The following is a 26,245-nucleotide window of genomic DNA, read 5'->3' on the forward strand; positions in this document are numbered from 1 at the left end:
AAAACTAACTTTTAGGGGTATTTATATGGTAAGGGCGGAATTTACATGTCCAATACTAATGAGGACTTAAACTTCTTTTCAGATGGCATTGATGGCACCTTGCACTGCCTGTAACACTGTCGTTTCAGTGCAAGGCACTGCTTGTAGCATTGTCGTTTCGGTGCAAGGCACTGTCTGTAGCACTGTCGTGTCGGTGCAAGACAATGTCTGTGGCACTGAATTTTCGTTGCCTTGCACGTCTTCTTTTATTGCTCCATTTTGTAGTCTTGAGGTACCATTCCATGCAACTTTTCTTCAATTCATGTCCAAGCATTCCTACATATGAAATAAGCTCTATTAAGCGCAATTGTCGCACAAATTAGCATCCAAACAACAAGAAGTGGGGTATATAACGTCAAAATATATGGAATTATCGCACGACATTAGATATCATCACAAAAATATCTATATCTATATTCTACAGATCTATCTATACTTATATTAAAAGCACGAAACCCCCTAACGAAATATCATTCGTCTTTGTTACCCTTCAAACGTAAATTTCGCGTTGGACAAAATAATTATTATTTATTTCTCTTATATTTAGAAAAAATTATTAGATTGATTTTCTAATATTTAGGAATTGTGTTTTAATTGTTTCTTACTATTTAGACTTTGAAATCAACTAAATTGTGTGCATCAAAACCTTCCTTATTTAAACGAATTATGTAATACGACATATTGCGAAAGAAAAGTAACTTTAACTTCAAAATCCTGTATATTAGGCAAATTATCACAATTTTACCAATGAATATGGAATTGTCTCTTGAAAAAAATAATTAGGAGGAATACATGTTTTAGAATAACACAATAACAAAATAGTAGTATTGATGAAGCAAGTAATAATTTGATTATTGTTTATAGAATTATTATCTAGGATTACGAATATACGTTCGGTCCCAAATATTTTTCTTAGTTAAGGACTTAATAAGCAAAACTTCAGTTGGTTATAAAGTTCTAATTCTTAAATATTAAGATGTTTTGTGTAGTTCAAATATGGAAAGATTTGATAACTAAAATTTAAGTTGATTTTACAGTCCTAGATATTAACAAAATAATTAAATGGTACAATTTAATATTTAGAAATAATAATATAATTATTTTCCTTAATATTTAGAACTTTGAAATCAACTAAATTTTGTGTCTCAAAATCTTCGTTATTTGAACTATGTAATATGACATATTTGGCTGCAGCCACAGGTGCAAGATCGATGTGAGGCAGGTGATGGTGCTAAAAGAGAAGTACACTAGAAAATTCACCTTAGGAAACTTTCGTGCACTTTAAACACCTTTTAGGTTTAAAAGTTTCTTGTTTTTTTTTTTGTTATAAAATTTTAACCGATTAATTCTTCATAAGGATGTTCGGGCACTTTGAACTCCCTTTAGGTCTAGGAGTTTTTTTCTATCTTATTATAATATTAAAAGTCGTAGGAATCTTCACCTAACATGGGACAAATTGTCACGGGCCCAAATCCTTACATTGGGTAGCGGCACCTGCTCGTCCGTGCGGCGCCTGCAGTTCCCCTCGCTGCAGGCGAGCCTGTCTCCTGTCCCAGGATTCCCAAGCACGATCCTGTGCCTGTTGGTGGGACTCGCCCGTAGGCTCACCCCAATTTGTGCCGCCCGTAAGATGTCTAGGCCCTTGGCCCTAGACATGTCGTGGCGCTTCATCTTAGGATCACAATCCATGCGCGCCCTGGGGGATTGGCTTAGGACATGTCTTGTCCTTAGCCCAAGATTAAGCATCGCTCCCGTGTGCACATCCCAATCCTCAAGCTTGACACTCGCCTAGAGCATCCGCGACTAGCTCGTGCCTCGCCTAATTAAGGCAACCTTTAGCCCTTGGCAGTTGTCATGCGCGTCTTTCGTGCCATGCCCATACATAGCCCTCTTACAGCACACTTCCATTCCGAAGTAGTGCAGTGTCTCCCACACCTGCACCTTTAGGCCAACGGACCCTTGCTTGCATGGTTGAACCCAAGCCATATTCACAAGTTGACACATGATGCCCTCATGACAGGTGCGTCAAGTATCCAATCGGCACGGAGGTCTTGTTCCAACATTCGGCAGCCCGCGGGGCTGGCCGTCCCACACATCGAGCCTCCAGCACCACTTTGATGCCCAACGCAGGCCCGAAGGCGTTGCGCCGTCCACACGAGTTCCCAAACTCGTGTGGATACCTTTGACACTCCTTTGAGTTATCTAGGCAGGCCCTTGAGATTGCCCCCAAGGTAGCTCGTTCTATACGGCTCGGTGGCAGCACGTATGGGGGAGGTGGGTCGGAGCTTTCATCACCTATACCCCCCTTATATATGCTTAAAATTAAAAAGCCCAAGTTGCCCAAGTAGACTGCTCTACGTTAGACCATCAGAAGGGCCTTTTCTCACCAGTTCTTGGCCGAAATCACAACTCCAAAATGCGAGTTGTGACATCCTCCCACACTCATAATGTCATCGTCCCCGATGAAACATCATGGCTTAAGACATCCCGGAGTCTGCCCCCTCAGGTATGGCCATTTCAGCTCCCTTTGTGTGGGTTGGACTTCCTCGAAGTCCTTTATCAAAAGGAGTCGTTCCCCATGCACTTCTCCCCCAAGTATCTTCCAAGCGTGCCTCTGCACTTCACCTCCATTCGGTGTTCACTTGGAAAGTGCCTCCGAACTTGCACCCTCTGGTGTCTAACTTTGTAATTGACCCATACTAGTCAATCACACCATGACCCTCACGGCCTTCATGTCCGTCTGAAGCTTTCCCTTCACAGGTTAGCACATCATGTGCTCTTTTGACGTCGCTCCCGTAGCCTTTCGCTCCCGTAGCCTTAAGATGCCCTCTTTGGCATGGCTCCCGTAGCCTTTCGCTCCCATAGCATTAAGACGCCCTCTTGGCATAGCTCCCGTAGCATTCCGCTCCCGTAGCTTATAATTACCTTCACTACCTTGAAGATGTGTTCGCTTCCAGACCCACGAATTCGCCCATATGCCTCTTGCATAGGCGGGATCCTCCCACACTCAATGTGGAGGATACATCTTAGCTCTGTCATCCCACTTGGCATTCGGCCAGCACTTGGGACGACCTTTGGTGAGTACTACATTCCCAAAGTCATAGCATCGCCGCATTCCCGAACAAAGCTCTTTATTTTCCAACTGTCACTTCCTCAGCAAGTAGCCAATGCTCCCGGTAGTACTTCAATACTCGCCCTATAGACAGGCGCCCGCTTGGCCCTGCTAGCATGACTTCCCGGTTCGGTGTGCCTCGCACCTGGACACTCACGGTCCCCAATCATTCGACATACCTCTTTCCAGAATGACACCTTCTAACTTGGAAATCCGCCAAGTTCTGAAGCTTCGCTATACCCTCAAATTCGTTTCCTCACCTTGGCAATGCCCTCAGGCAACCCAAAGGTCTTCTCCCGTAGGAAAGACTTTCAACTTGATGCGTTGCACGCATCCTTGGCAAGATCTTCGCTATGATCATGCCCACGTTTATAGTCCATGGCTCCCACTCTTCGCAACATGGTTGCACGACATGGAAAACATGGCTTTCTCTTGGCCATCCGACTCATCGGCATATCACCTCGTTCAGTAGCGACCTAGACTTCGAAAGACAATGGAATCACCCATTTCTTTCGTCGACCATCAGTATCGGGTTCTCGATCTTTGGTGGCATATGAACATCAATCTATGCTTTGACGTAATCTCGGCACTGACATTCAAAATGCACTCACCATATCCACCCTTTGCCTGGACATTGTGCCATGGCATAGTATGGCCTTAGTGAGCTCTGATACCAAGTGTTACGGGCCCAAATTCTAACATTGGGTAGCGGCACCTGCTCGCCCGTGCGGCGCCTGCAGTTTCCCTCGCTGCAGGCCAGCCTGTCTCCTATCCCAGGATTCCCAAGCACGATCCTCTGCCTGTTAGTGGGACTCGCCCGTAGGCTCGCCCCAACTTATGCCGCCCGTAAGATATCTAGGCCCTTGGCCCTAGACATGTCGTGACGCTTCATCTTAGGATCACGATCCATGCGGGCCCTAGGGGAATTGCTTAGGACATGTCTTGTCCTTAGCCCAAGACTGAGCATCTCTCCCGCGTGCACAGCCCAATCCTCAAGCTTGAGACTAGCCTAGTGTATCCACGACTAGCTCGTGCCTCGCCCAATTAAGGCAACCTTTAGCCCTTGGCCATTGTCATGCGCGTCTTTCGTGCCATGCCCATACATAACCCTCTTACAGCACGCTTCCATTCCGAAGTAGTGCAGTGTCGCCCACACCTGCACCTTTAGGCCAACGGACCCTTGCTTGCATGGTTGAACCCAAGCCATGCTCACAAGTCAACACATGATGCCCCCATGACAGGTGCGTCAAGTATCCAATCGGCACGGAGGTCTCGTTCTAACATTCGACAGCCCGCGGGGCTGGCCGTCCCACACATCGAGCCTCCAGCACCACTTTGATGCCCAACGCAAGCCCGAAGGCGTTGCTCCATCCACACGAGTTCCCAAACTCGTGTGGATACCTTTGATACTCCTTTGAGTCATCTAGGCAGGCCCTTGAGGTTGCCCCCAAGGTAGCTCGTTCTATACGGCTCGGTGGCAGCACGTATGGGGGAGGTAGGTCGGATCTTTCATCACCTATACCCCCCTTATATATGCTTAAAATTAAAAAGCCCAAGTTGCCCGAGTAGACTGCTCTACGTCAGACCATCAGAAGGGCCTTTTCTCACCAGTTCTTGGCCGAAATCACAACTCCAAAATGCGAGTTGTGACACAAATACTATATAATTTACCTAAACTCTTTGTATTTGAAGGATCATAAAATTCCCGTCAATGTAATATCTTTACTTTTTCATTTCAATAAATGTTGCATCGATGTTAATTGATATTACACCTAATTTATTCTTATTCTATATTCTATACACTTTTTTAATAAACGTAGAATTCACGTGCAGCACATATACACTAAAACTAGTAGATTAGAAAAATCATAAGGAACATCCACGGAATTCTGAGTAAGCCTTGCAGGGTTCAAAGATAGTAAACCAGACTACATATCATGGTATCCCTCACATGCATCTTCACCAGTAGCGAAACTAGGAATTTTTTCAAGGGTGTTCAAATTTAAAAGAAGTGAAAAAAATTTCCGGCAAAGGATGTTCAATATGTGTTATATAACTCTAAAACGTAATATTTTACCTATGTACACAGTGTAATTTTTCGACGAAGGGTAGTTAGTTGACCACCCTTATGACCATGTGGCTTCACCACTGATCTTCACTCAAATGGGGATGAATTGTATGCAGAGGTGGATCCAGAATTTGAAATTTATGGGTTTCTATAACGATCTCGAGTTATATATACAATAATAATTAGGTTCCTAGTTAAATATTGATAGATATTTAGTAAATTTTTAATATAAATTCAGAATTTGGACAAAAACTATTGGGTTCCCGGAAACCCATAACCTTAAAGTTGGATCCGCCCCTTGATTGTATGGTCCCTACATGGATGACGTAGACAAATTCAGAAATAGACCAAATTCAAAAAGGATGTTAATTCAATAAAAAGTAATTGAAATTAACATTTTGGACACACTAATTAAGCTCGGACGGAGTGTAGTCAATAAGTAAACCAACACTAAAGGCATAGAAATAATTAAATTACGTTAAGGCTTGACTTGCAACCAACACTAAAGGCATAGAAATTACGTTAAGGCTTGACTTGCAATTGCTGTGCCAAAACGTCGCTGACTTGGCCACTTGCAATATTAGCCAGTAGTGCGGACTTAGCAGTTGAAAGGACAGGGCGATCTTTGCACATGTGGGGTTCGCCGACTTGCCATTTTGAGATTTAGTCGGTGCATTTGAATATCACTGGCAGTGGTGGCAAAATAAATTTTAAAAAAATAGTTATTTGTCTATATTATCCATCAAAAGTGAGTTGGATAATAAACTTTTAAAAAATTAGGTAAATATGGATAAAATCTATAAGATTCACTTAAAATGGATAACCAACGGGTTTAACTTTTACATTTCCAACGACTTAAATTGGGGGTTCCCGAAGTTTGGAGATTAAGAATTATCCCAAAAGTGATCATACTCATAAGCCATGGATAATATGGATATATATATTATACCCGCTAGTTAACACATTTTCTATCCATATTATATGGGTCAAATCGAATAATTTATCTATTTTTGCATTACCCGTTTTCATCAGTCCATATCCGATCTGACCCGCCCATTTGCTACCCCTGACCACTGCATTCTTACATTTATGTTACAACTGTTTTGTATACGGGTAAAACCGAGCCCTTTGGACTCCTTGGTTCTCGATGAAGTAAACGGAGCAGAAATGCAAATGTGAGGAGCCGAAATCGAGGTAAGTAACTCCTCGAGTCGAGGCCCGGACAAACACCTGCCCTCGGAGGAATCAAAGTCACGCCCCCAAGACCGAATCGAACCCCTAAACTTCGGAGAACTTCATCAGACAATCGAGCACGGCTAACAAAAAGGCCGTGATATCCGTGACCAGCCGGACATCACGACGTGAATCTCGGCACGTATCAGCAGAGAGCCGGTGATAAGTTAAACGGAAGATTTTTACTTTTTATGGAATTGTACTTAGGGTAAACTCCTCTACTATATAAAGGAGAGGGGGAGGTCTGATTATTCATTAACCACATTGTAATACGCATACCAAAGCAATATACTCTCATTCTCTCCATTATTTAAAATTCTTATTTTTGTTCATTAGTGCTTCGTTATTGTGAATCCGGGATCGAAGACCGGCATTCCATTAAGGCTGTAACCGAGTCCGGAGTCATTCCTCTTAAGTGGTTTGACAATTTGTTGCGTCCTTAATCTATTTAATCTAACACAATTTATCATTTTTATTAAAATAATCCGCATATCCTTAAAACCACATATAAATTTAATTGTTATCCGTTTTCAAGGGTAAACAGTTTGGCGCCCACCGTTGGGCTAAGGATAATAGTGGTTATTTGATATAAATTTCCATAACACACTCTACTTTACTATTGTTCTTTGAGATCTTAATTTCAGGAAAGCTTAAAGATGTCAAACTCTCAATTTGCTCACCTAAACGTTGATGCTAAATCTGGCCACCATGTTGAGAACAACAATATAGTGCTCAACAACGAGGTTCACCCTGCTGACCCCAACAGGGTCCTGGTCGCAGATCCAATCGATGCCAACTCCCATGTGGCGATCGGCGCTAACTTGCCCACCGATCCGGAAACAGCATTCGCGGGAGAGCCAGGTCGGTAGCCAGGGATACGCACGGGGGTGAAGGCGATGAGATCAACTTGGGTGTGATCTTCAAAATGCTACAGGCTCAACAGACAGTGATAGCCCAGTTGCAGAACCAATGTCGTGCTCCCAGTAGAGTTAAGATCGAACCATCCCGGGAAAACACTCGCAGAAATGAACCAGTCATAGAAAGTCCGATTGAAGCTAAATCCGGGACCAACCCCGAGATAATACAAATGCTCAAGGAATTGACAAAATAGGTAGAATCGAGAGAAAAGAAAATCGAAGCTAATGACAAAAAGGTGGAGACCTATAACTCTAGGGTCGACCAAATCCCAGGAGCACCATCGATACTGAAAGGCCTGGATTCCAAGAAGTTTGTCCAAAAGCCTTTCCCCCCGAGCGCAGCTCCGAAGTCCATCCTTAAGAAGTTCCGTATGCCCGAAATCCCGAAGTATAATGGAACGATTGAAACAAATAAACATGTGACTTCCTACACATGCGCCATCAAGGGGAATGACTTGGAGGATGATGAAATCAAATCCATTCTGCTGAAAACGTTCGGAGAGACCTTGTCAAAAGGAGCTATGATATGGTATCACAACTTACCCCCTAATTCTATTGACTCATTTGCTATGCTTGCAGATGCCTTTGTAAAAGCACATGCCTGAGCCATCAAGATCGAGACCAGGAAGTCAGACCTTTTCAAGGTAAAGCAAAGAGATAACGAGATGCTTAGGGAATTCGTGTCAAGGTTTCAAATGGAACAGATGGATCTGCCTCCGATCGCAGACGATTGGGCCATTCAAGCATTCACCCTAGGACTCAATCCCCAAAGCTTGTTGGCTTTACAGCACTTGAAGCAAAATTTGATAGAATACCTAATAGTAACTTGGGCCGACGTCCATATTAGATACCAATCAAAAATCAGGGTCGAAGATGATCAGCTCGGGGCCCCTTCTGGGTTCGTTTACCCCGTCAGGACCAATGACATATCCAAAGTGCCGTTGATCACGAACCAAGATCGAACAGAGATTGGTATCAACCATTCAATAGAAATCGAATGAGCAGTGGGTCCGGACGCAACCCTGCGAGGAGTGAAAGAAGGAGTGATCGAGGTCATAATAATCGGGGACTCATGAGCAAGAACGGTTTTGACAGACCTATCGGGTCCAAGGAAGCACCAAGGTTATCAGAATATAACTTCAACGTCGATGCTGCCGGTATCGTATCAGCCATCGGACATATCAAAGATACTAAGGGGCCTCGACCATTGCAGTCTGATCCTACCCAAAAAGGCCCCAATCTAATCTGTAAATATCATGGAACCCATGAACACATAATCGAAGATTGCCGACAACTGATAGAAGAAGTAGCCCCATTATTCAACAACAGGCACCTCCGAGAATTTCTGAGTGATCGAGCCAAAAATCACTGGTAATATCTGTACTAATAAATAAATCTTGAGTTACGCGTGTGTTAATTGATCTAGGTAGCTCGACCAATATCATCAGATCGAGGGTCGTGGAACAGCTGGGTCTGCAAGACCAAATAGTGCCTGCATTCCGAGTTTTAAACAGATTCAATATGGCTTGCGAGACCACTACAGGGGAGATAAACATACTGGTAAACACCGCCAGGACCATTCATGACACAAAGTTCTACGTGATCGAAGGGGATATAAGGTACAATGCTTTATTCGGGAGGACATGGATTCACAACATGAGGGCAGCACCCTCGATGCTACATCAGGCGTTGAAATTTCCTACACCGAGAGGGATCAAAACAGTTTACGGGGAACAGTCAGTTGCAAAAGAAATGTTCACGGTCGATGAGGTGGTCCCGATATCCGGACTTTTGACATCAAAGAGCCCTAGTTCAGTCACCAAGGGAGAAACCAAATAGCAATCACAGACGCGGGCCCCAACCAAACCAGAAAGAAGGAGACAGGCGAGGATGACGACTACAGAGTCCCTGGGTCTTTCATAGCCCCTGACGATTTTGATACCACCAAGTCAACAGTTGAGGAGTTGGAGCAAGTCAGGTTGATCGAGCACCTGCCCGATTGAAAGGTATACCTGGGCACGGGACTAATTCCCGGGCTCAGGAAAAAACTCATTGAATTCCTTATAGCTAACATAGATTGCTTCGCTTGGTCCCATCTTGACATGACAGGGATCCCACCGGAAATAACTACTCACAAGCTGAGCTTGGATTTGATGTTTCACCCGGTTAAATAGAAGAGGAGGTTCAGTCCGAAGTCAAGCATGCGTTCATGAAAGACGAGGTATCCAAACTTCTTAAAATAGGCTCCATTTGGGAAGTTAAGTACCCGGATTGGTTAGCAAACGTAGTGGTAGTGCCTAGAAAGGGAAATAAATTTAGAATGTGTGTAGACTATAAAGACTTAAACAAGGAATGCCCCAAAGACTCTTTCCCTTTGCCTAACATTGATCGCATGATCGATGCAATGGCTGGCCACGAGATACTCAGCTTTCTCGACGCCTACTCCAGGTACAACCAAATCCGGATGGACCCGGGAGACCAAGAAAAAATTTCCTTCATCACTAAATACGGAACCTACTATTATAACGTAATGCCATTCGGACTGAAAACGTCGGTGCCACTTACCAACGCTTAGTAAATCGGATGTTCGAAGAGCAAATAGGAAAATCAATGGAGGTTTACATTGAAGACATGTTAGTTAAGTCCCTGCGAGCAGAGGACCATTTGAAACATTTGCAGAAAACCTTCAGCATATTGAAGAAATACAATATGAAGCTGAACCCGGAGAAATGAGCATTCGGAGTCGGGTCCAGGAAGTTCCTCGGATTCATGGTGTCCAACCGGGGAATCGATATCAATCCCGACAAGATCAAGGCCATAGAGGACATCACCGTGGTGGAAAATGTCAAGGCCGTTCAAAGGCTAACCGGGTGCATAGCCGCCTTGGATCGATTCATTTCAAGGTCTTCCGACAAGAGCCATTGGTTCTTCTCGTTATTGAAGAAGAAGAATAAATTCTCATGGACCCCGGAGTGCCACCAAGCCTTGGAAGAACTCAAACAGTACCTTTCGAGCCCGCTCTTGCTTTATACTTCGAATGTAGATGAGCAGCTGTACTTATACTTAGCGGTATCCAAGATAGCGGTAAGTGGAGTCCTGGTCCGGGAAGTGGAAGGTGTGAGATTTCCTATCTACTATGTTAGCAGAACTCTAGACGAGGTCGAAACTAGGTATCCTCACTTGGAAAAATTGGCGCTCGCTTTGCTAAGCACCTCCAGAAAGTTAAAACTATATTTTGAATACCATCCCATATGTGTCGTAACTACCTACCTATTGAGAAACATAATGCGTAAACTCGAGCTCTCGGGACGATTGGCCAAATGGGCCGTGGAAATCAGCGGGTACGATATCGAATATCGACCCTGAACCGCCATCAAATCCCAAATTTTGGCAGACTTCGTGGCCGACTTCACGTCGGCTCTAATACCCGAGGTCAAAAGGGAATTGTTGTTGAACTCGTAGACTTCCTCGAGGATCTGGACCTTCTTTACGGACGGTGCCTCGAATGTAAAAGGGTCCGGACTTGGCATCGTGTTAAGCCACCAATGGGTAATGTAGTTAGGCAATCTATTAGAACTTTAAAATTGACTAACAATTAGGCCGAGTATGAGGCCATGATTGCAGGTCTCGAATTGGCTAAGAGCCCGGGGACCAAAGTGATCGAAGCTAAGTGCAAGTCCTTCCTTGTGGTGAATCCGGTCAATGGGACGTTAGAAGTGAAAGAGGAACGAATGCGGAGATACCTAGATAAACTACAGGTAACACTTCATCGATTCAAGGAGTGGACCCTTCAATATGTACCCCAGGATCAAAACAACGAGGCCTTTGCTCTAGCTAACTTGGGATCATCGGTTGATGATGATTAATTCAGCTCGGGAACGGTCATACAACTTATGAAATCAGTAATGGAAGAAGGCCACACCGAGATAAACTCGACAAGCTTAACTTAGGATTGGAGAAACAAGTATATAGATTACCCGAAGACCGGGAAGTTGCCCTCGGACCCTAAAGAATCGAGATCTCTGCGCACGAAGGTGACCAGGTTCTGCCTGTCCGAAGATAACACCCTATTCAGGAGAACGTTTGATGGCCCACTCTCCATATGTCTGGGACCGGGAAATACCGAATATGTCTTGAGGGAAGTTCACGAAGGCACCTGCGAGAACCATTCAGGTGCCGAATCGCTGGTTTGTAAGATAATCAGAGCCGTCTACTACTGGATCGATATGGAGAACGATGCAAAGGAGTTCGTACGAAAATGCGACGGATGTTAGAGGCACGCACCGATGATCCACCAGTCGGGGGAGCTACTGCATTCGGTCTTGTCACCTTGGCCATTCATGAAATGGGGAATGGACATCGTCGGTCCCCTGCCATGGGCACCGGTAAGGCTCAATTTATATTATTTATGACTGACTATTTTTCTAAATGGGTTGAAGCCCAGGCATTTGAGAAAGTCAGGGAGAAAGAAGTTTTCGATTTTATTTGGGACCACATATTATGCCGGTTCGGAATGCCGACCGAGATTGTATGCGACAACGGGAAGAAGTTAATTGGCAGTAAGGTGAACAAATATTTCGAGGACCATAAGATCAACAGGATCCTATCAACACCCTATCACCCTAGTGGGAACGGGAAAGCGGAGTCTACTAACAAGACCATACTCCAAAACCTTAAGAAGATATTGACCGACGCAAAAGGAAAATGGAAGAAACTTTTGCCCGAATCCTGTGGGCATATCGTACAATCTCAAAATCTAGTACCGGGGCCACCTCGCTCTCGTTGGTCTACGACGCTGAAGTGCTAATACCGGTCGAGGTAAGAGAACCGAGTTTCAGGTTTCTATATGCAACCGAAGAGTCAAACGGTGAGGCCATGAGTACGAGCCTGGAACTATTGGACGAGAGGCACGGGGCCACCCTCGTCCGGTTGGCCACCCAAAAAGTACGGATCGAAAGGTATTACAACCGGAGAGCCAAGCTTTGACATTTCAATATCAGGGACTTGGTGTTGAGAAAGGTGACACTGAACACCCAGAACCCGAATGAAGGGAAGCTGGGACCGAATTAGGAATGTCCATATCGAATTGTCAAGATTATCGGTAAAGGTTCATACAAACTCGAAGCAGGGAACGGTAATCGACTACCAAACAACTTGAATGTAACCCACTTAAAATGATACTACTGCTAAGGTATGACCCCATTCATTCTTTTCTTTACATATATTGCGAATTGGACTAGAACTTGCAGGCAACAACCAACGAATGATGCAGCTATTAGGCATGAAAGTACGCGTTGCACTCTTTTTACCTTGAACTGGTTTTGTCCCAAATGGATCATACTAACTTAGAATTGAAGACCGGCTATGAACCGGAATCGAGGGTCACATCAACAGTATCCGAGCCCTCTCTATGATCGACCTCGAATACTGGGGGCCATCACACTCGGGTAATGATTATATCAAGGAAGAAAACTTTATTCTTGAACATTCTGGGCTCGGTGGATAGGATTTATTGTAAGGGCCAAACGGCCAAATGAATCGTGCCTGCATAGACCACTTAAGCCATAGCACGAAGCTTGTACACACTTACAATCTTGTATATTGAGCACATGAATGAAATAAAGTTTCCACCTTGCAGATACATATTTTGTCTCTTAAGACTATTATATTTTGTTCCTTAAGGATATCGAGCCCAAGGGACGCCTCTATCCGGATCCAAGAGATCACCCCCACTCGGGGAATATCGTCCAAGGCAAGTTCAGACGGCTCGGGTATCGAAGCCCAGGGGCACAGAAACCTATTAGGCAATGCATAAACCTAAAAGGCTACGACCACCCACACTCGGGGACTATCATCCAAGGCAAGTTCGGACGGCTCGGGTATCGAAGCCCGAAGGTACAAAGCCTATTAGCCAGTACCTAAACTTAAACGGCTCGGGTATCGAAGCTCGAGGGCACAGAAGCCTATTAGGTAGTGCCTAAACTTAAAAGGCTACGGCCATCCCCACTCGGGGATTGCCGTCCAAAGAAATTTCGGACGGCTCGGGTATCGAAGCCCAAAGGTACAAAGCCTATTAGGTAGTACCTAAACTTAAAAGGCTACGGCCACCCTAGAAACGGCTCGGAGACGTCCGAACCCCGTAATCAAAACATAAGTCCTTCAAAAATTCCAAACCGGTACAAAATCTACCCTCGACAAAACTATAATTTAAAAAAATCTAAACAAGCACTTCAGGGAAAGATTCCGATCATACCGAGCCCCCACGAGTTTCAAACAAAAATTACATCGAGAACAAGTCTTTTCTTATTTGAACCTCCGAACAAGACCTTAGTACTACATTTTATTCCGTGCTAAGGCATTTTAAATCTTTGAAATCATAAAGAGGAAGCCAAATGAAACTAACTCAAAAATTGCCAAAGGGAAAAAAAAGCCTTATATGCATTCCAATAAAAGTCTTTAGAAAGACCAATGATAACAGCCTCAACAAAATGAACAAAATACAAAAAAAAAGAAAATTTCCTAAGGCGCCTAAGCCCGATCTTTACCAGAACCCGCCTCGTCGCTGGGGGCGTCAGGGTCTTCTTCATCCTCGGGGTCACCGGAGCCCTCAAAGCCCTCCTCATCCTCGGGGTCAGCCAGCTTCTTGCCCTCGGCCTCGAGCCTTTTCGAATCTTCAATATCGGCTGACAGGTCGAAACCCAGGGCATGGACCTCCTCGAGAGTCTCCCTTCGGGACAATCACTTCACGTACTCAACAGTAACTTTCAGGCGGTCCTGGGTTGCCTCGGCATCGGCCCTGTACTGGGCCACCATCTCTTCAGCATCAGCCCTAGTTATTTTTGACACATACTTCGCTGATTCGAGCTCCTTGCCAAGCGCATCCCATTCAGCAATGGCCGAGCCCAGTTGAGACTGGAGGTCTTCGATTTGTTGAGCCCGCGCTTCGGCTTTCTCTTTTGCCACTTGGACTTGGACCCCCACCGATACCAGCTGCTCTCGGGCAGTCTCCTTTTCCGAAGCCAATCGGTCCATTTTTCCTTTTCACCCATCGGCCATGGCTCATTTCAGGCCCGAGTTGGTTGATCCGATCGATCTTTTGCTGGATCTGCGAGGTTTGGCTGTTAGTCACTATTGCTATGTCCTCATCGCTAACCTCGATAATCTTTACCTATTCCAACAAGCCGGCATGCTCCTTCTGAGCCGCATCCAACTCGGCTCGGAGATCCTTGACAACCCCTTTGTGTTGCTTGGTGAGAAGCTTGAACATATCTCTTTTCTCAGCAAGCTCCCTGGCCTCAACCTCGAGTTGGTTCACCTCAGCCCGATATCAAAGAAAGCTCTCATGGTGAAGTACCGAGGCCTGCAAAAAGATGAAAGGAAGAAGAAGTGAAAATTATCAAGAAACTAAGTCAAAAGATGAAAGAGCGTAATGATGCCTTACCCGATTTAGCGCCTGTTGTGCTTTGTTGAACAGGCACAACACGCCCAGCTCATTCATTTTCTCCTGGTCATCTTTGGTTACCAGGCACCGGAGGTAACTCACTACTCCTACGGAAGCAGAAAGAACCCGGGCATCCTCCGGGACGGTGATGATTATTGACCTCTTGCAGCCGGAATCCGCACTCGGGGCATGAAACTAGTTGGTTAATTTTGTGCTCGAGCTCTTCCTGCAGGCTTCTGAAGATGGATCTTTTCTCGGCACCTCCAAGTCGCCCAACCCGGAGAAGTCATCCAGAGCGGTCGAATCCATACCTTCAAAAAACGAATGAAGGGGATCATCCATACCATGGGCCCTTTCATTGGATCGCTCCCTCACCATCCGGGCTTCATCGAATATGGACTCGGTAAATGAAGGCAATCCCGAAATCTTTATAACACCGGGCGAGATGGAGCCGACGTTATGAGAGGCCTCAGCCCTCGTCTCTACATCGTCCTCCTGAACATGAAGAAGACTGGCATTTGTTGTCTCTACCTCGGCTGCTGCCCGCTCTTCAGGGGAGGTCGGTTCGCCGGCCGCAAAAAGATCATCCTCTTCGGGCTCATCCCTGAGCCGGAAGAGCGAATCCGAGTCTGGTGCTCGAGAGCTGGAGCCCTCCTTTGGCTTACAGACCAATCTTCTCTTTGGTTTCTTCTTCCTTGAGTTTGGGGAACCTAAAGCCTTTCTTTTATTCTTCTTCTCCCCTGCTGCAGCCCCGAGCTGCCCCAAGCAGAGGAATCAACTGGTAAGTCCTCATTCCTGACCAGAGGCCTAAGCTCGACGGTCTTAGGCAAGCATGCGAAAAGAAAATAAAGGAAATGAGAATGTGATTCTAGAAGGAGAAACCTAGTGTAACTTATTCAGGAAAGAAATTTTACCATGCCACGAGAGCTCGGAGCAAGGCATCTTTGAGAAAATACCATTGATCCATTCCCTGAGTCGAGGGACATCATTTGGGACTTGAGCAACAGCTGCACTACCACAAATACCGATGAGGAAAAAGGAGATGAACATGAAATCAACATTTAAAGGAAAGTTGTGCTTATGTGATGCATTCCACTTCTCGGGGAATGTCCTAAATTCGGCAGGAATCAAGTCTGAGGTCCTCACCCGGACAAAGCATCCCTTCCAGCCCCGATCCTGATCCTCATCGATGCTTGAGAACAAGGCTTTTCTAGTCCAGTGTACGAGCTTTATCAATCTCCCTTGGAAGATTTGGGGACTGTACAGGCGGAGTAGATGATCGATGGTGAGCCGACAAGAGTCGATCTTGTGCACAAACAATCGAAGGAGGATTACGCTCCTCCATAACGATGGTTGGATTTGACTGTGGCATACTTTGTACCTCTTACAGAAGTCCATAATAACCGGATCCATCGGGCCCAGTGTGAAGGGATAAGTGTAACCACTTAGATATCCCTCGACATGGGTAGTAATGGCCTCCTCGGGGTCGGGGACCACTATTTCCTTATTTACCCAGTTGCAATCCTTTCGGACCTCAGGGATGTCATCTTCGCTAATCGAGCATATATATCTCGATGTCTCCTCACACTGACCCTGCATCAAAGAGGGATTCTCAACCTTAAAGTCATCGGCGATCGAACAACCCACGAGAATGAACATTTTCAAGGGAGGTCCGGCAACTGGCTTATCGACAGCCACGTTAGCAGCGGACCTCTCCAGGTCAACCACATCAGGAGTCCTTTCATCAATTTTAGCGGTCGGTTGAGAAGAAGAAGCGACTTTTTGCAAAACAGATTTTGAAGTTTTGGCCATTGTTATCTGGAAAAAGCTTGAAAAAAGAAGAAGAAATGACGAAAGATAAAGGGTCAAGTGTGGTGGTTTGGATAGAAGATGAGTAAAGATTTGTAACTTACTGAGAAATCTTGAAAAACTGAGTAAAAAACTAGAGTATGAAGAAGGATAGAAGACTCGAGGGTAGAAGCTTAAACGTAGAGTAAAAAATGAACGAATGAGAGGAATATTTATAGAGGCTTCACGATATTTCGTATTCAGAGATGGCCAACCGGTGGCTGACATGCGTTTGAGGTCATAATGACATTACTGATGAGATGTTTTGGGTTCTTTGTCTTTTTTGCCACGACGTATCGGAGAAGGAATCGAAGTACATATATAATTTCTCGTCGTTTTCGTAAACTTACTCTCCGAAAAACGAGGGAACTATCTGTATACGGGTAAAACTAAGCCCTTTGGATGCCTCGATTCTCGATGAAGTAAACGAAGCAGGAATACAAATGTGAGGAGCCGGAATCGAGGTAAGAAGCTCCTCGAGTCGACGCACGGGAAAACACCTGCCCTCGGAGGAATCAGAGTCATGCCCCCAAGACCGATTTGAACCCTTTAACTTCGGAGAATGCCATCAGACAATCGAGCATGATTAACAAAAGGCTGTGATATCCGTGACAAGCCGGACATCACGACGTGAATCTCGGCACGTATCGGCAGAGAGCCGGTGATCAGTTAAATGGAAGATGTTTACTTTTTATGGAATTGTACTTAGGGTAAAACTCTCATACTATATAAAGGGGGGAGGGGGTCTGATTATTCATTAACCACATTGTAACACGTATACCAAGGCAATATACTCTCATTTTCTGCATTATTCAAAGTTTTTATTTTTGTTCATTAGTGCTTCGTTATTATGAATCCGGGATCGAAGGCAGGCATTCCATTAAGGCTGTAACCGAGTCCGGAATCATTCCACTTAAGTGGTTTGACAATTTATTACGTCCTTTATCTGTTTAAGCTAACCTAATTTATCATTTAAAGCATATTTTTTTTATAAGAACGTTCCTGCACCTGGTATATACACCAATTAATAAATCGATAACACATTTTTAACATACTACTCTTATCAATAAATAAAATTACCATTTTGTAGAAGCTAAATTAAAGGCAATAAAATCTCAATGAGAAGAGCTCATATGAAGATTAAAAACTCAATTCCATAACAGTCCCAATTCTTTTGAAATTACATACTTATTGTTGTAGTTTGTTTGGGAATAACTTTCGCGGCTAAAAGATAATGTAAGATAAATTAAAACTTCTAAGTGTATAAATAACTATAAACTATATTATAATTATAATATAGGGAGCGGAGAGAGTCAGTGGTAGAGGTTAGGCAGGTGAATGACAAATTGATGGCGATTAAGTTAGTAGTTGGAGGGAGCACTATGACGAGGGAGGTAAAAGGCGCTTTTGGGAGACGTTGGATGAGGTGGTGTAGGGTACTCCATCTACGGAATAGTTATTTATAGGACGTGATTTTAATGGTCCTATTGGGTCGTGTGTTGGTGGCTATGGCGAGGTGCACAATGGCTTCGTCTTTGGGGATAGGAACGGAGGAGAAACTTCACTATTGGATTTCCCTAGAGATTTTGAGTTGGTGATCATGAACTCTATTTTTTCGAAGAGGGAGGAGCATTTGATTACTTTCCGGAGTATGGTGGCTAATACTCAGATTGATTATCTCCTCCTCAAGAGGTGTGATAAGGGGTTGTGCAAGGATTGTAAGGTGATCCCGAGTGAGAACCTCGCGACACAACATAGGCTCTTGGTGATGGACGTTGGTACCTTGATAAAGAGAAAGAAGAGGTTTATACAGGGTCAACCGAGGATCAAGTCGGGAGTTTTGACTAAGGATAATATGCAGGAGTTGGAGGGGCAGTTGACAGCTATGGGAGCCTGGAAGAGTGGTAGGGATGCTAGCGTTATGTGGACGGCGATGACAGACTATATAAGGGAGGCGGTGAGAGAGGTGTTAGGGGTCTCGAAGGGGTACTCTGGCGGGCACCGAGGCGACTGGTGGTGGAATGACTTGGTCCAGGGTAATGTGGAAGCAAATAAAGTGGCATACCTTAAGTTAATGGAGAGCACCGACGAGGGGTAGAGGAGAGAGAATAGAGAAAGATATAAGGAAGCTAGGAGGGAGGCAAAATTAGCGATCATGGAGGCTAAGACTATTGCGTTTGGTCGGCTGTATGAGGAACTGGGGGCTAAAGGTGGGGACAAGAAGTTATTTCGACTGGCCAAAGTGAGAGAGAGGAAGGCTCGCGACCTGGATCAAGTTAGGTGCATCAAAGACGAGGAAGGTTGTGTATTGATAGAAGAGGCCCAAATTAAGCAAAGATGTCAGTCGTACTTTCATAAACTTCTGAATAAAGAGGGAGACAGAAATATCATGTTAGGGGAATTGGGGCAGTGCAAGAGTCACCAAGACTTTAGGTATGCAGGCGTATTAAGGTTAAGTAGGTCGTGGGAGAAATGCATAAGATGAGTCGGGGTAAAGCGGTATGTGGGTAGAGCAGGCTTGGAGTGGCTAACTGGGCTGTTTAATATTATTTTCAGGACGAAGAGGATGCCAGATGAGTGGAGGTAGAGTACGATGATTCCGCTGTATAAGAATAAAGGTGATATCAAGAATTATAATAGCTATAGAGGTATCAAGTTACTGGTCATACCATGAAAGTTTGGGAGAGGGTGCTGGAAGGGAGGGTAAGGAGGGCGGTGTCTATATCAAAAATCCAGTTCGGGTTCATGCCTGGTCGTTCTACTACAGAAGCTTTCCACCTTATCAGGAGGTTGGTGGAACAGTACAGAGATAGGAAGAGGAATTTGCACATGGTGTTTATTGACCTAGAGAAGGGATAGGAAAAGGTCCGTAGGGATGTTCTGTGGAGGTGCCTGGAGGTGAAAGGTGTGCCGGTAGCTTATATTAGGGCAATAAAGGATATGTATGATGGATCTAAGACTCGGGTTAGGATCGTGGGAGGTGAATCAGAGCCTTTTTCGGTGGTTATGGGTTTACACCAAGGATCTGCGCTCAACCCGTTCTTATTTGCCCTGGCGATGGACGCACTGACACACCATATTCAAGGGGAGGTTCCATGGTATATGTTATTCACTGATGATATAGTTCTAATTGATGAGATGCGAGGCGACATTAATGAGAGTCTGGAGGTATGGTGGAAGGACCTGGAGTCTAAAGGTTTCAAGTTGAGTAGGACTAAAATGAAATATTTGGAGTGTAAGTTCAGCGACGTGTCGGGGGAAGCAAACGTGGATGTGAGGTTTGACTCACAAGTCATCCTTAAGAGAGAGAGTTTCAAGTACCTAGGGTCAATTATCCAGGGAGATGGGGAGATCGTCGGGGATGTCATGCACCGTATCGGAGTGGGGTGGATGAAATGGAAGTTAACATCTGAAATCCTGTGTGACAAGAATATGCCACCAAAACTTAAAGGTAAGTTCTATAGAGCGGTGGTTAGACTAGCCATGTTATATGGGGCTGAGTGTTGGCCAGTCAAGATTTTACATATCCAAAAGATGAAAGCAGTAGAAATGAGAATGTTGAGATGGATGTGCAGGCACACTAGAATGGATAAGATTAAGAATCAGGATATTTAGAAAAGGGTGGGCGTGGCTCCCTTGGACGACAAGATGCGAGAAGCAAGGCTTAGATGGTTCGGGAACATGCGGAGGAGGACCCTTGTTGTCCCGATTAGGAGGTGTGAGAGGTTGGCTCTGGTAGGGATGAAAAGAGGTAGAGGCGGCCTAAGAAGTATTGGGGCGAGGTAATCAAGCAGAACATGGCGCGGCTTCAGATTTTCAAGGACAACTCTTTTGATAGGAAGGTGTGGAAGTCGAGCATTAGGGTTGTAGGTTAGGGGGGTAGTCGATCATTTTTCCTCGTTGTGCCGGCTAGTCTGATAGTGTTTTGTCTAGGAGTGCTAGCGGTTTTTGTTGTATTTCACATTTTCTTTTTTTCCTGTCTTTTACGAAGTTGATACTGCTTTTTTGGTTTCTGTTGCTATTACGGATCTATTGTCTATGAGCCGAGGGTCTTCCGAAAATAGTATCTATATCCCTTCGGGATAGGGGCAAGGTCTACGTACACTCTATCCTCCCCAGACACCACTAGTGGGATTCTACTGGATTGTTGTTATTGTAATTGATTTGCTTTAGTGCGATTGTATTCAATTATGCATTGGTAATGAACATGCAAATTTTCCCTCGAAGAAAGGGAAGTAGGAGATTTCAGAGTTGTTTTAGTGCATTTTTGTATTGTGACTCCCCAACCTTTTATAATGAAATTTTTTCAACAAAGTTGCCAATTAAGGAACTTAAAATACTATAATGTCCCTATAAATATTTATATATTGGCGAATCATATTTAACTTTAAAAATATTTTGTTGGTACCTTAATCGATAATACGTGTAGTATTTTTTGAAGCAATTTAAAAAGTATGATGATCTATGATATGGCTGGATTGATTGAAAAACTCTCGCATTGCTTATTATTAAAAATCATTTTCTTCTGCCACTAATGCGGCACGTCACATTCATAGTCTACGTCATTAAAAAATTTATTCAACTTTAAATTTCTAAATGTTAGGAGTTTTTACATAATTCATATAAAAAAAAAGACTTAATAATTAAGATTTTAGTTGATTTTGAAGTTCTAAATATTAGGAAAAATACCTTAAAATATAATTTTATCTAATATAAAATATATTTTTAAATAGTAAAAAAAGGCGAATAACATTTCACTAAGGGCTTCGTGCTTTTATTATAATATAGATAAGTTTTAACTTCATAAAAATGTGTAACGACCCGGCCAGTTATTTTGAGTACTTGAGCCACGTTCCCCTATTTGATGCTTCTTATATGTGTGTTTGTTATTTTGTAACTTGCGGAGTCGGTTGGTTCAACTTCGGGAATGTTTGAGAGTAATATGGGACACTTAGTCTCATTTTGAAAATCTTAAGTCGGAAGAGTTGACCAATATTTGACTTTTGTGTAAACAACCACAGATCGGTAATTTGATGATTCCAATAGGTTTGTATAGTGATTTTGGACGTAGGCGTATGTTCGGATTTGAATTTAGAGGCTCCTAAAGGATTTTTGCTCATTTACCGAAAGTTGGCAATTAGAAGGTTTGGAGAGTTCTTGGATTTGAGCGGGCTTGAATTTTATGTTATTGGATCCCGATTGGCGTTCCAGAACTTTTGATAGGTTAATTTAGCTGATTGGAACTTGTGTGCGAAGTTCGGTTGGAATCCGAAATATTTAGGCATAGTTCTGACGTGTTTGGCGGAGTTAAAAACTTTGGAGATTAAGAGACTGATTTTGATCGTCGATTCTTAGTTTTGATATTATATGTGATATTTTGAGCATTTGGATTATTTTGGATTAGGTATTCAGACTTGTTGGTATGATGAGACGTGGTCATTGGAGGCTCGAGTGTGTTTCGGGTTGATTTCGGATCAGTTGGACTTAATTGGACTTGTTGGTGCTGGTGAGTTGCACCTACGGAGTTTGATGTGCAAGTGTGAGGTCGCACCTGTAGAGGTAGGTGTGCAGAAATAATAATTGGCTGGGATTGGGAAAGCGCTCCTACGATGGATGCCTCACATAAGTGATTGCGCACCTGCAATTCCATTGGCACGCCTGCGACTCCGCAGAAGCGATGCCCTTGTGGCAGGTGCGAGGTTTGGCTGGAGGGAGGAGTCTAGGAGATGCGAGCTTTTTGTCGCAGATGCAAGACTTTTGTCCGCTGATGTGAAAGTTGCTTGGCAGACTACTTAGTTGGTATATTTCGGGATTTTAGCTCATTCTATCATATTTTGGATCCTAGACTTGGAGAGAGCGGATTTGGCTTCGAGATTTTCATACATGACTAAGGGTTAAGTGATTTTTAATCATTTATGGTATTAAATCAAGACTCTACATAGATTATTAACACCAGAAATATGGAATTTTGAGGTAAAAATTGGGGGTTTTCCACCAACTTAAGAGAGTGAAATTGAGGTTTTGAGCTATGATTTGCACGTGGATGACGTAGACACGGGTTATGGTAAATTGGCTGATGTTGGTTGATTTTGATATCGAATCCGATGATGGTGAGTTTTGAGTATAAAGGTAGAATCTTTGATCATGGAAGTGAATTCTTTATGCCTTGTTATGCATTTATGTGCATATATGCTTAATTTTGACATGCTACTCAACGCTTGTGTTATTTGTTGATGACTTGTTAGTCAAGATTGGATTATCCATATTGAGTTGTTATCTCTTGATTTGATAGTTGATGTTGTTGTCTCTTTGATCATTTTTCTTGTTGTGAGTTATTGTAATTGCACAGGATCTTTGACTAGTGAGTACCACATGACTTGAAACACGTCACTACTTCACCAAGGTTAGTCTTGATATTTATTGAGTATATGTTGTCCCGTACTCATACTACACTTTTGCACATTTTGTGCAAATCCGGGAGTTGGCATAAGCGGATCTCAGGAGTGAGAATTGTTGTTGATAGAGAGGATTCAAGATAGTATTGCATGATTGCCTGCAGACCCTTGGAGTCCTCTTCCCCTATCTTCATACTATAACTTATATATTCAGATAGTGTTATATTATTAAGGCATCCCCTTGTATTCAATTTTAGAGCTCATGACTCCATACTACCTGGTTTGGGAATTTGATGTTATGATATCTCTGTATTAGCTATGTTGAAGCTTTATTATGCTATTTATATTGCTTCATTCTTATTATATCTTGTTTTCGTTGGATTGAATCTATATTGCATGTTGGATTACCTAGTCTTGGAGGCTAGGTGCCATCATGATTTTTGATGAGATTTTGGATCATGACAAATTGAAATTAGAGCACTAGGTTCATAGGATTTACGGGTCATGATCAAGTCTAGTAGAGTCTTGCAGATCGGTACGAAGACGTTTGTGCTTATCTTTAAGAGGCTACAGGATCGTTAGGAAAACTTCTCTTTCTTTTATTTTTATCATGTAGATTTTGTTATCCCAAAGTTTGAACTTTTTCTCTTTTATTCTCTCATAGATGGTGAGAAAACGTTCTTCTAGAGCAGGGGAGTAGGGGCCAGTACCCCAGGTCAGAGCCGCGAGAGGTCGGGCTGGGGAAGAGGATGAGCTGGAGAACACGCTGCAGTTATAGGTCCTGCTAGAGCAACCACAATGGAGCCAGTAGTAGCTCCAGTTGAGGAGCAGATGCTTGATCATGTTGAGCAGGTGGGACCAACTCAAGCGCTTGAGGGACCTATTTCTACACCTAGACTCCAGGAGACTTTGGCTCATATCCTGATCCTGTTTGAATATTTTACTCAGGCGAGTATGATCCCAGTTGTACTGGCTACTTCACAGGCTAGGGGAAGATCCCAGACTCCTGCCGCATTTACTCTAAAGGAGTTGGCTCATGGTTATCAGACCCTGAGAGTTCTGCCGGTATAGCCAGTCATGGCAGTTCAACTCGAGATTAGGCCATCTTTGACTGTTGAGGTCCAGAAGAGGATGGAAAGGTTTTAGAGACTTCATCCTCCCCATTCCAGTGGAGAGCCTATTGAGATGCACATGGCTCCTTGATCAGTGTCATCGTATTCTATGCACTTTGGGTTTGGTAGACTCGAATGGGGTTGACTTCACTACCTTCCAGTTGTAAGGGCTAGCATACAGATGGTGGAAGACTTATGAGTCGAGTAGGCCAACTGGCGCAGACTCACATGGTCTCAGTTCTAGGTTCTCTTCTTGGAGGAGTTTATTCCATAGACTCGTAGGGATGAGTTGCGCATTGAGTTTGATTATCTATGCTAGGGGGTATGACCGTGACCCAGTATGCGATGAGGCTGACAGAGTTGTCACGCTATGAAGCTCCTCTAGTTTCTACTGAGAAGGAGAGGGTTCATAATTGAGGGGCTCAGTTGTAGTCTCAGATTTTTTAGGATGGCACAAGAAATGGAGATTGAGATTACCTTTCATCATACTGTAGAGATTGATAGTAGGCTGGAGTGTATCTATAGGCTGGAGAGGGACGATAAGAAGGCCAAGAAGCCAGGTTGTTTTGGAGGATTTTAGTGGTGCCTACCTTGGGGGCAGGGGTCATAATGGTAGAGGCTATTCTAGTGGACCAGTTCTGTCAGCATTATAGGTTTCACATGGTGCTCTAGCTAGCCAAGGATTTCAGAGCAGTTGTTCAGGGCAGTCATCCTTCAGCACACCTCCCGGACGTGGTCCTTATAGTGGTTATTCTAGTCGTTCGGGCGTACTCAGTCCCAACAGCCACGTCCGAAGAGAGATTGTTTTTAGTATGGTGATTCGAGGCATTTGAGGAAGGATTATTCTAAGCTAGATGAGTGTACCTTAGCAGGGTACTCAGACTATGATTTTTGCACCCGTTGCTACACCACCTGCACAACCATCTAGAGGTGCGGGACATACGGGTAGATATCATCTTAGAGGTGGAGGCCAGGCCCGTTGTTATGCTTTCCCTAGTAGTCCTGAGGCAGTCACGTCAGATGTAGCCATTACAGGTATTGTGTTGGTCTGTCATAGAGATGCTTTAGTATTATTTGATCCGGGTACTACTTATTCGTATGTGTCATCCTACTTTGCATTATATTTAGATATGGCTAGTGACTCTTTGGATATTCTTATTTATGTGTCTATACTTGTTGGAGATTCTATTATGGTGGATTGTGTTTATTGTTCCTATGTGGTTACACATTGCGGATTATGAGACTAGGGTTGATCTTCTACTGCTTAATATGGTTAACTTCGAGTTGATTTTGGATATGGATTGGTTATCTCCATACCATGTTGTTCTTGATTGTCACGCTAAGACCGTGATGTTAGCTATGTGGGGGTTGCCAAGGTTGGAATAGAGGGGTTCGCTTGGTCAGACTCCTAGTAAGTTGGTTTTAATTCTGAAGGCTCAACAGATGGTTGAGAAAGGACGTTTGGCGTATCTAGCCTTTGTTAGAGATATTAGTTATGATACTCATACAGTTGATTAAGTCCCCGTAGTGAGAGAGTTTCCAGATGTGCTTCTAGCAGACCTACATGGCATGTCACCAAATAGGGATATTGATTTTCATCGGTCACTCAGCCCGTAGATATTCCACCGTTGGATAAGGGTTAATCAGGCCTAGTGTTTCTCGCTGGGGTGTACCAGTGTTGTTTATGAAGAAGAAGGAAGGTTCCATGAGGATGTACATTGATTATATGCGATTGGAAAAGGTTACCATCAAGAACAAGTATCCTTTGCATCGCATTGATGATTTCTTTGATCATGTTCAAGGTGTTAGGATGTTCTCGATGATGGGTTTTTAGATCAGGGTATTATCAGCTGAAGAGTAGGACTTTGGACATTCATAATATAGCTTTCAGGAATCATTATGAGTATGAGTTCTTGGTGATGTCTTTCGGGTTGACTAATGCCCCAACAACCTTCATGTATTTGATGAACAACGTGTTCCAGCCTTATTTCGATTCTTTTATTATTGTATTCATTAATGAATCTTGGTATATTCCTGTAGCAGAGAGGAGCACAAGCAACATTTTAGGATTGTGCTTCAA

At 43.8% G+C, this 26,245-nt stretch overlaps 1 protein-coding gene across 1 annotated transcript; it reads left to right on the forward strand.

The window, feature by feature from the left end:
* The first annotated feature begins 18,309 nt into the window (after positions 1-18,309).
* Positions 18,310-18,756, forward strand: LOC138901529 (uncharacterized). The gene has a single exon (XM_070189301.1). The coding sequence runs from the start codon at positions 18,310-18,312 to the stop codon at positions 18,754-18,756; it is 447 nt and encodes a 148-aa protein (XP_070045402.1).
* Positions 18,757-26,245: the final 7,489 nt, after the last annotated feature.

This window comes from Nicotiana tomentosiformis, chromosome 11 (assembly GCF_000390325.3).
Source record: "Nicotiana tomentosiformis chromosome 11, ASM39032v3, whole genome shotgun sequence".
Classification (NCBI taxonomy): domain Eukaryota; kingdom Viridiplantae; phylum Streptophyta; class Magnoliopsida; order Solanales; family Solanaceae; genus Nicotiana; species Nicotiana tomentosiformis.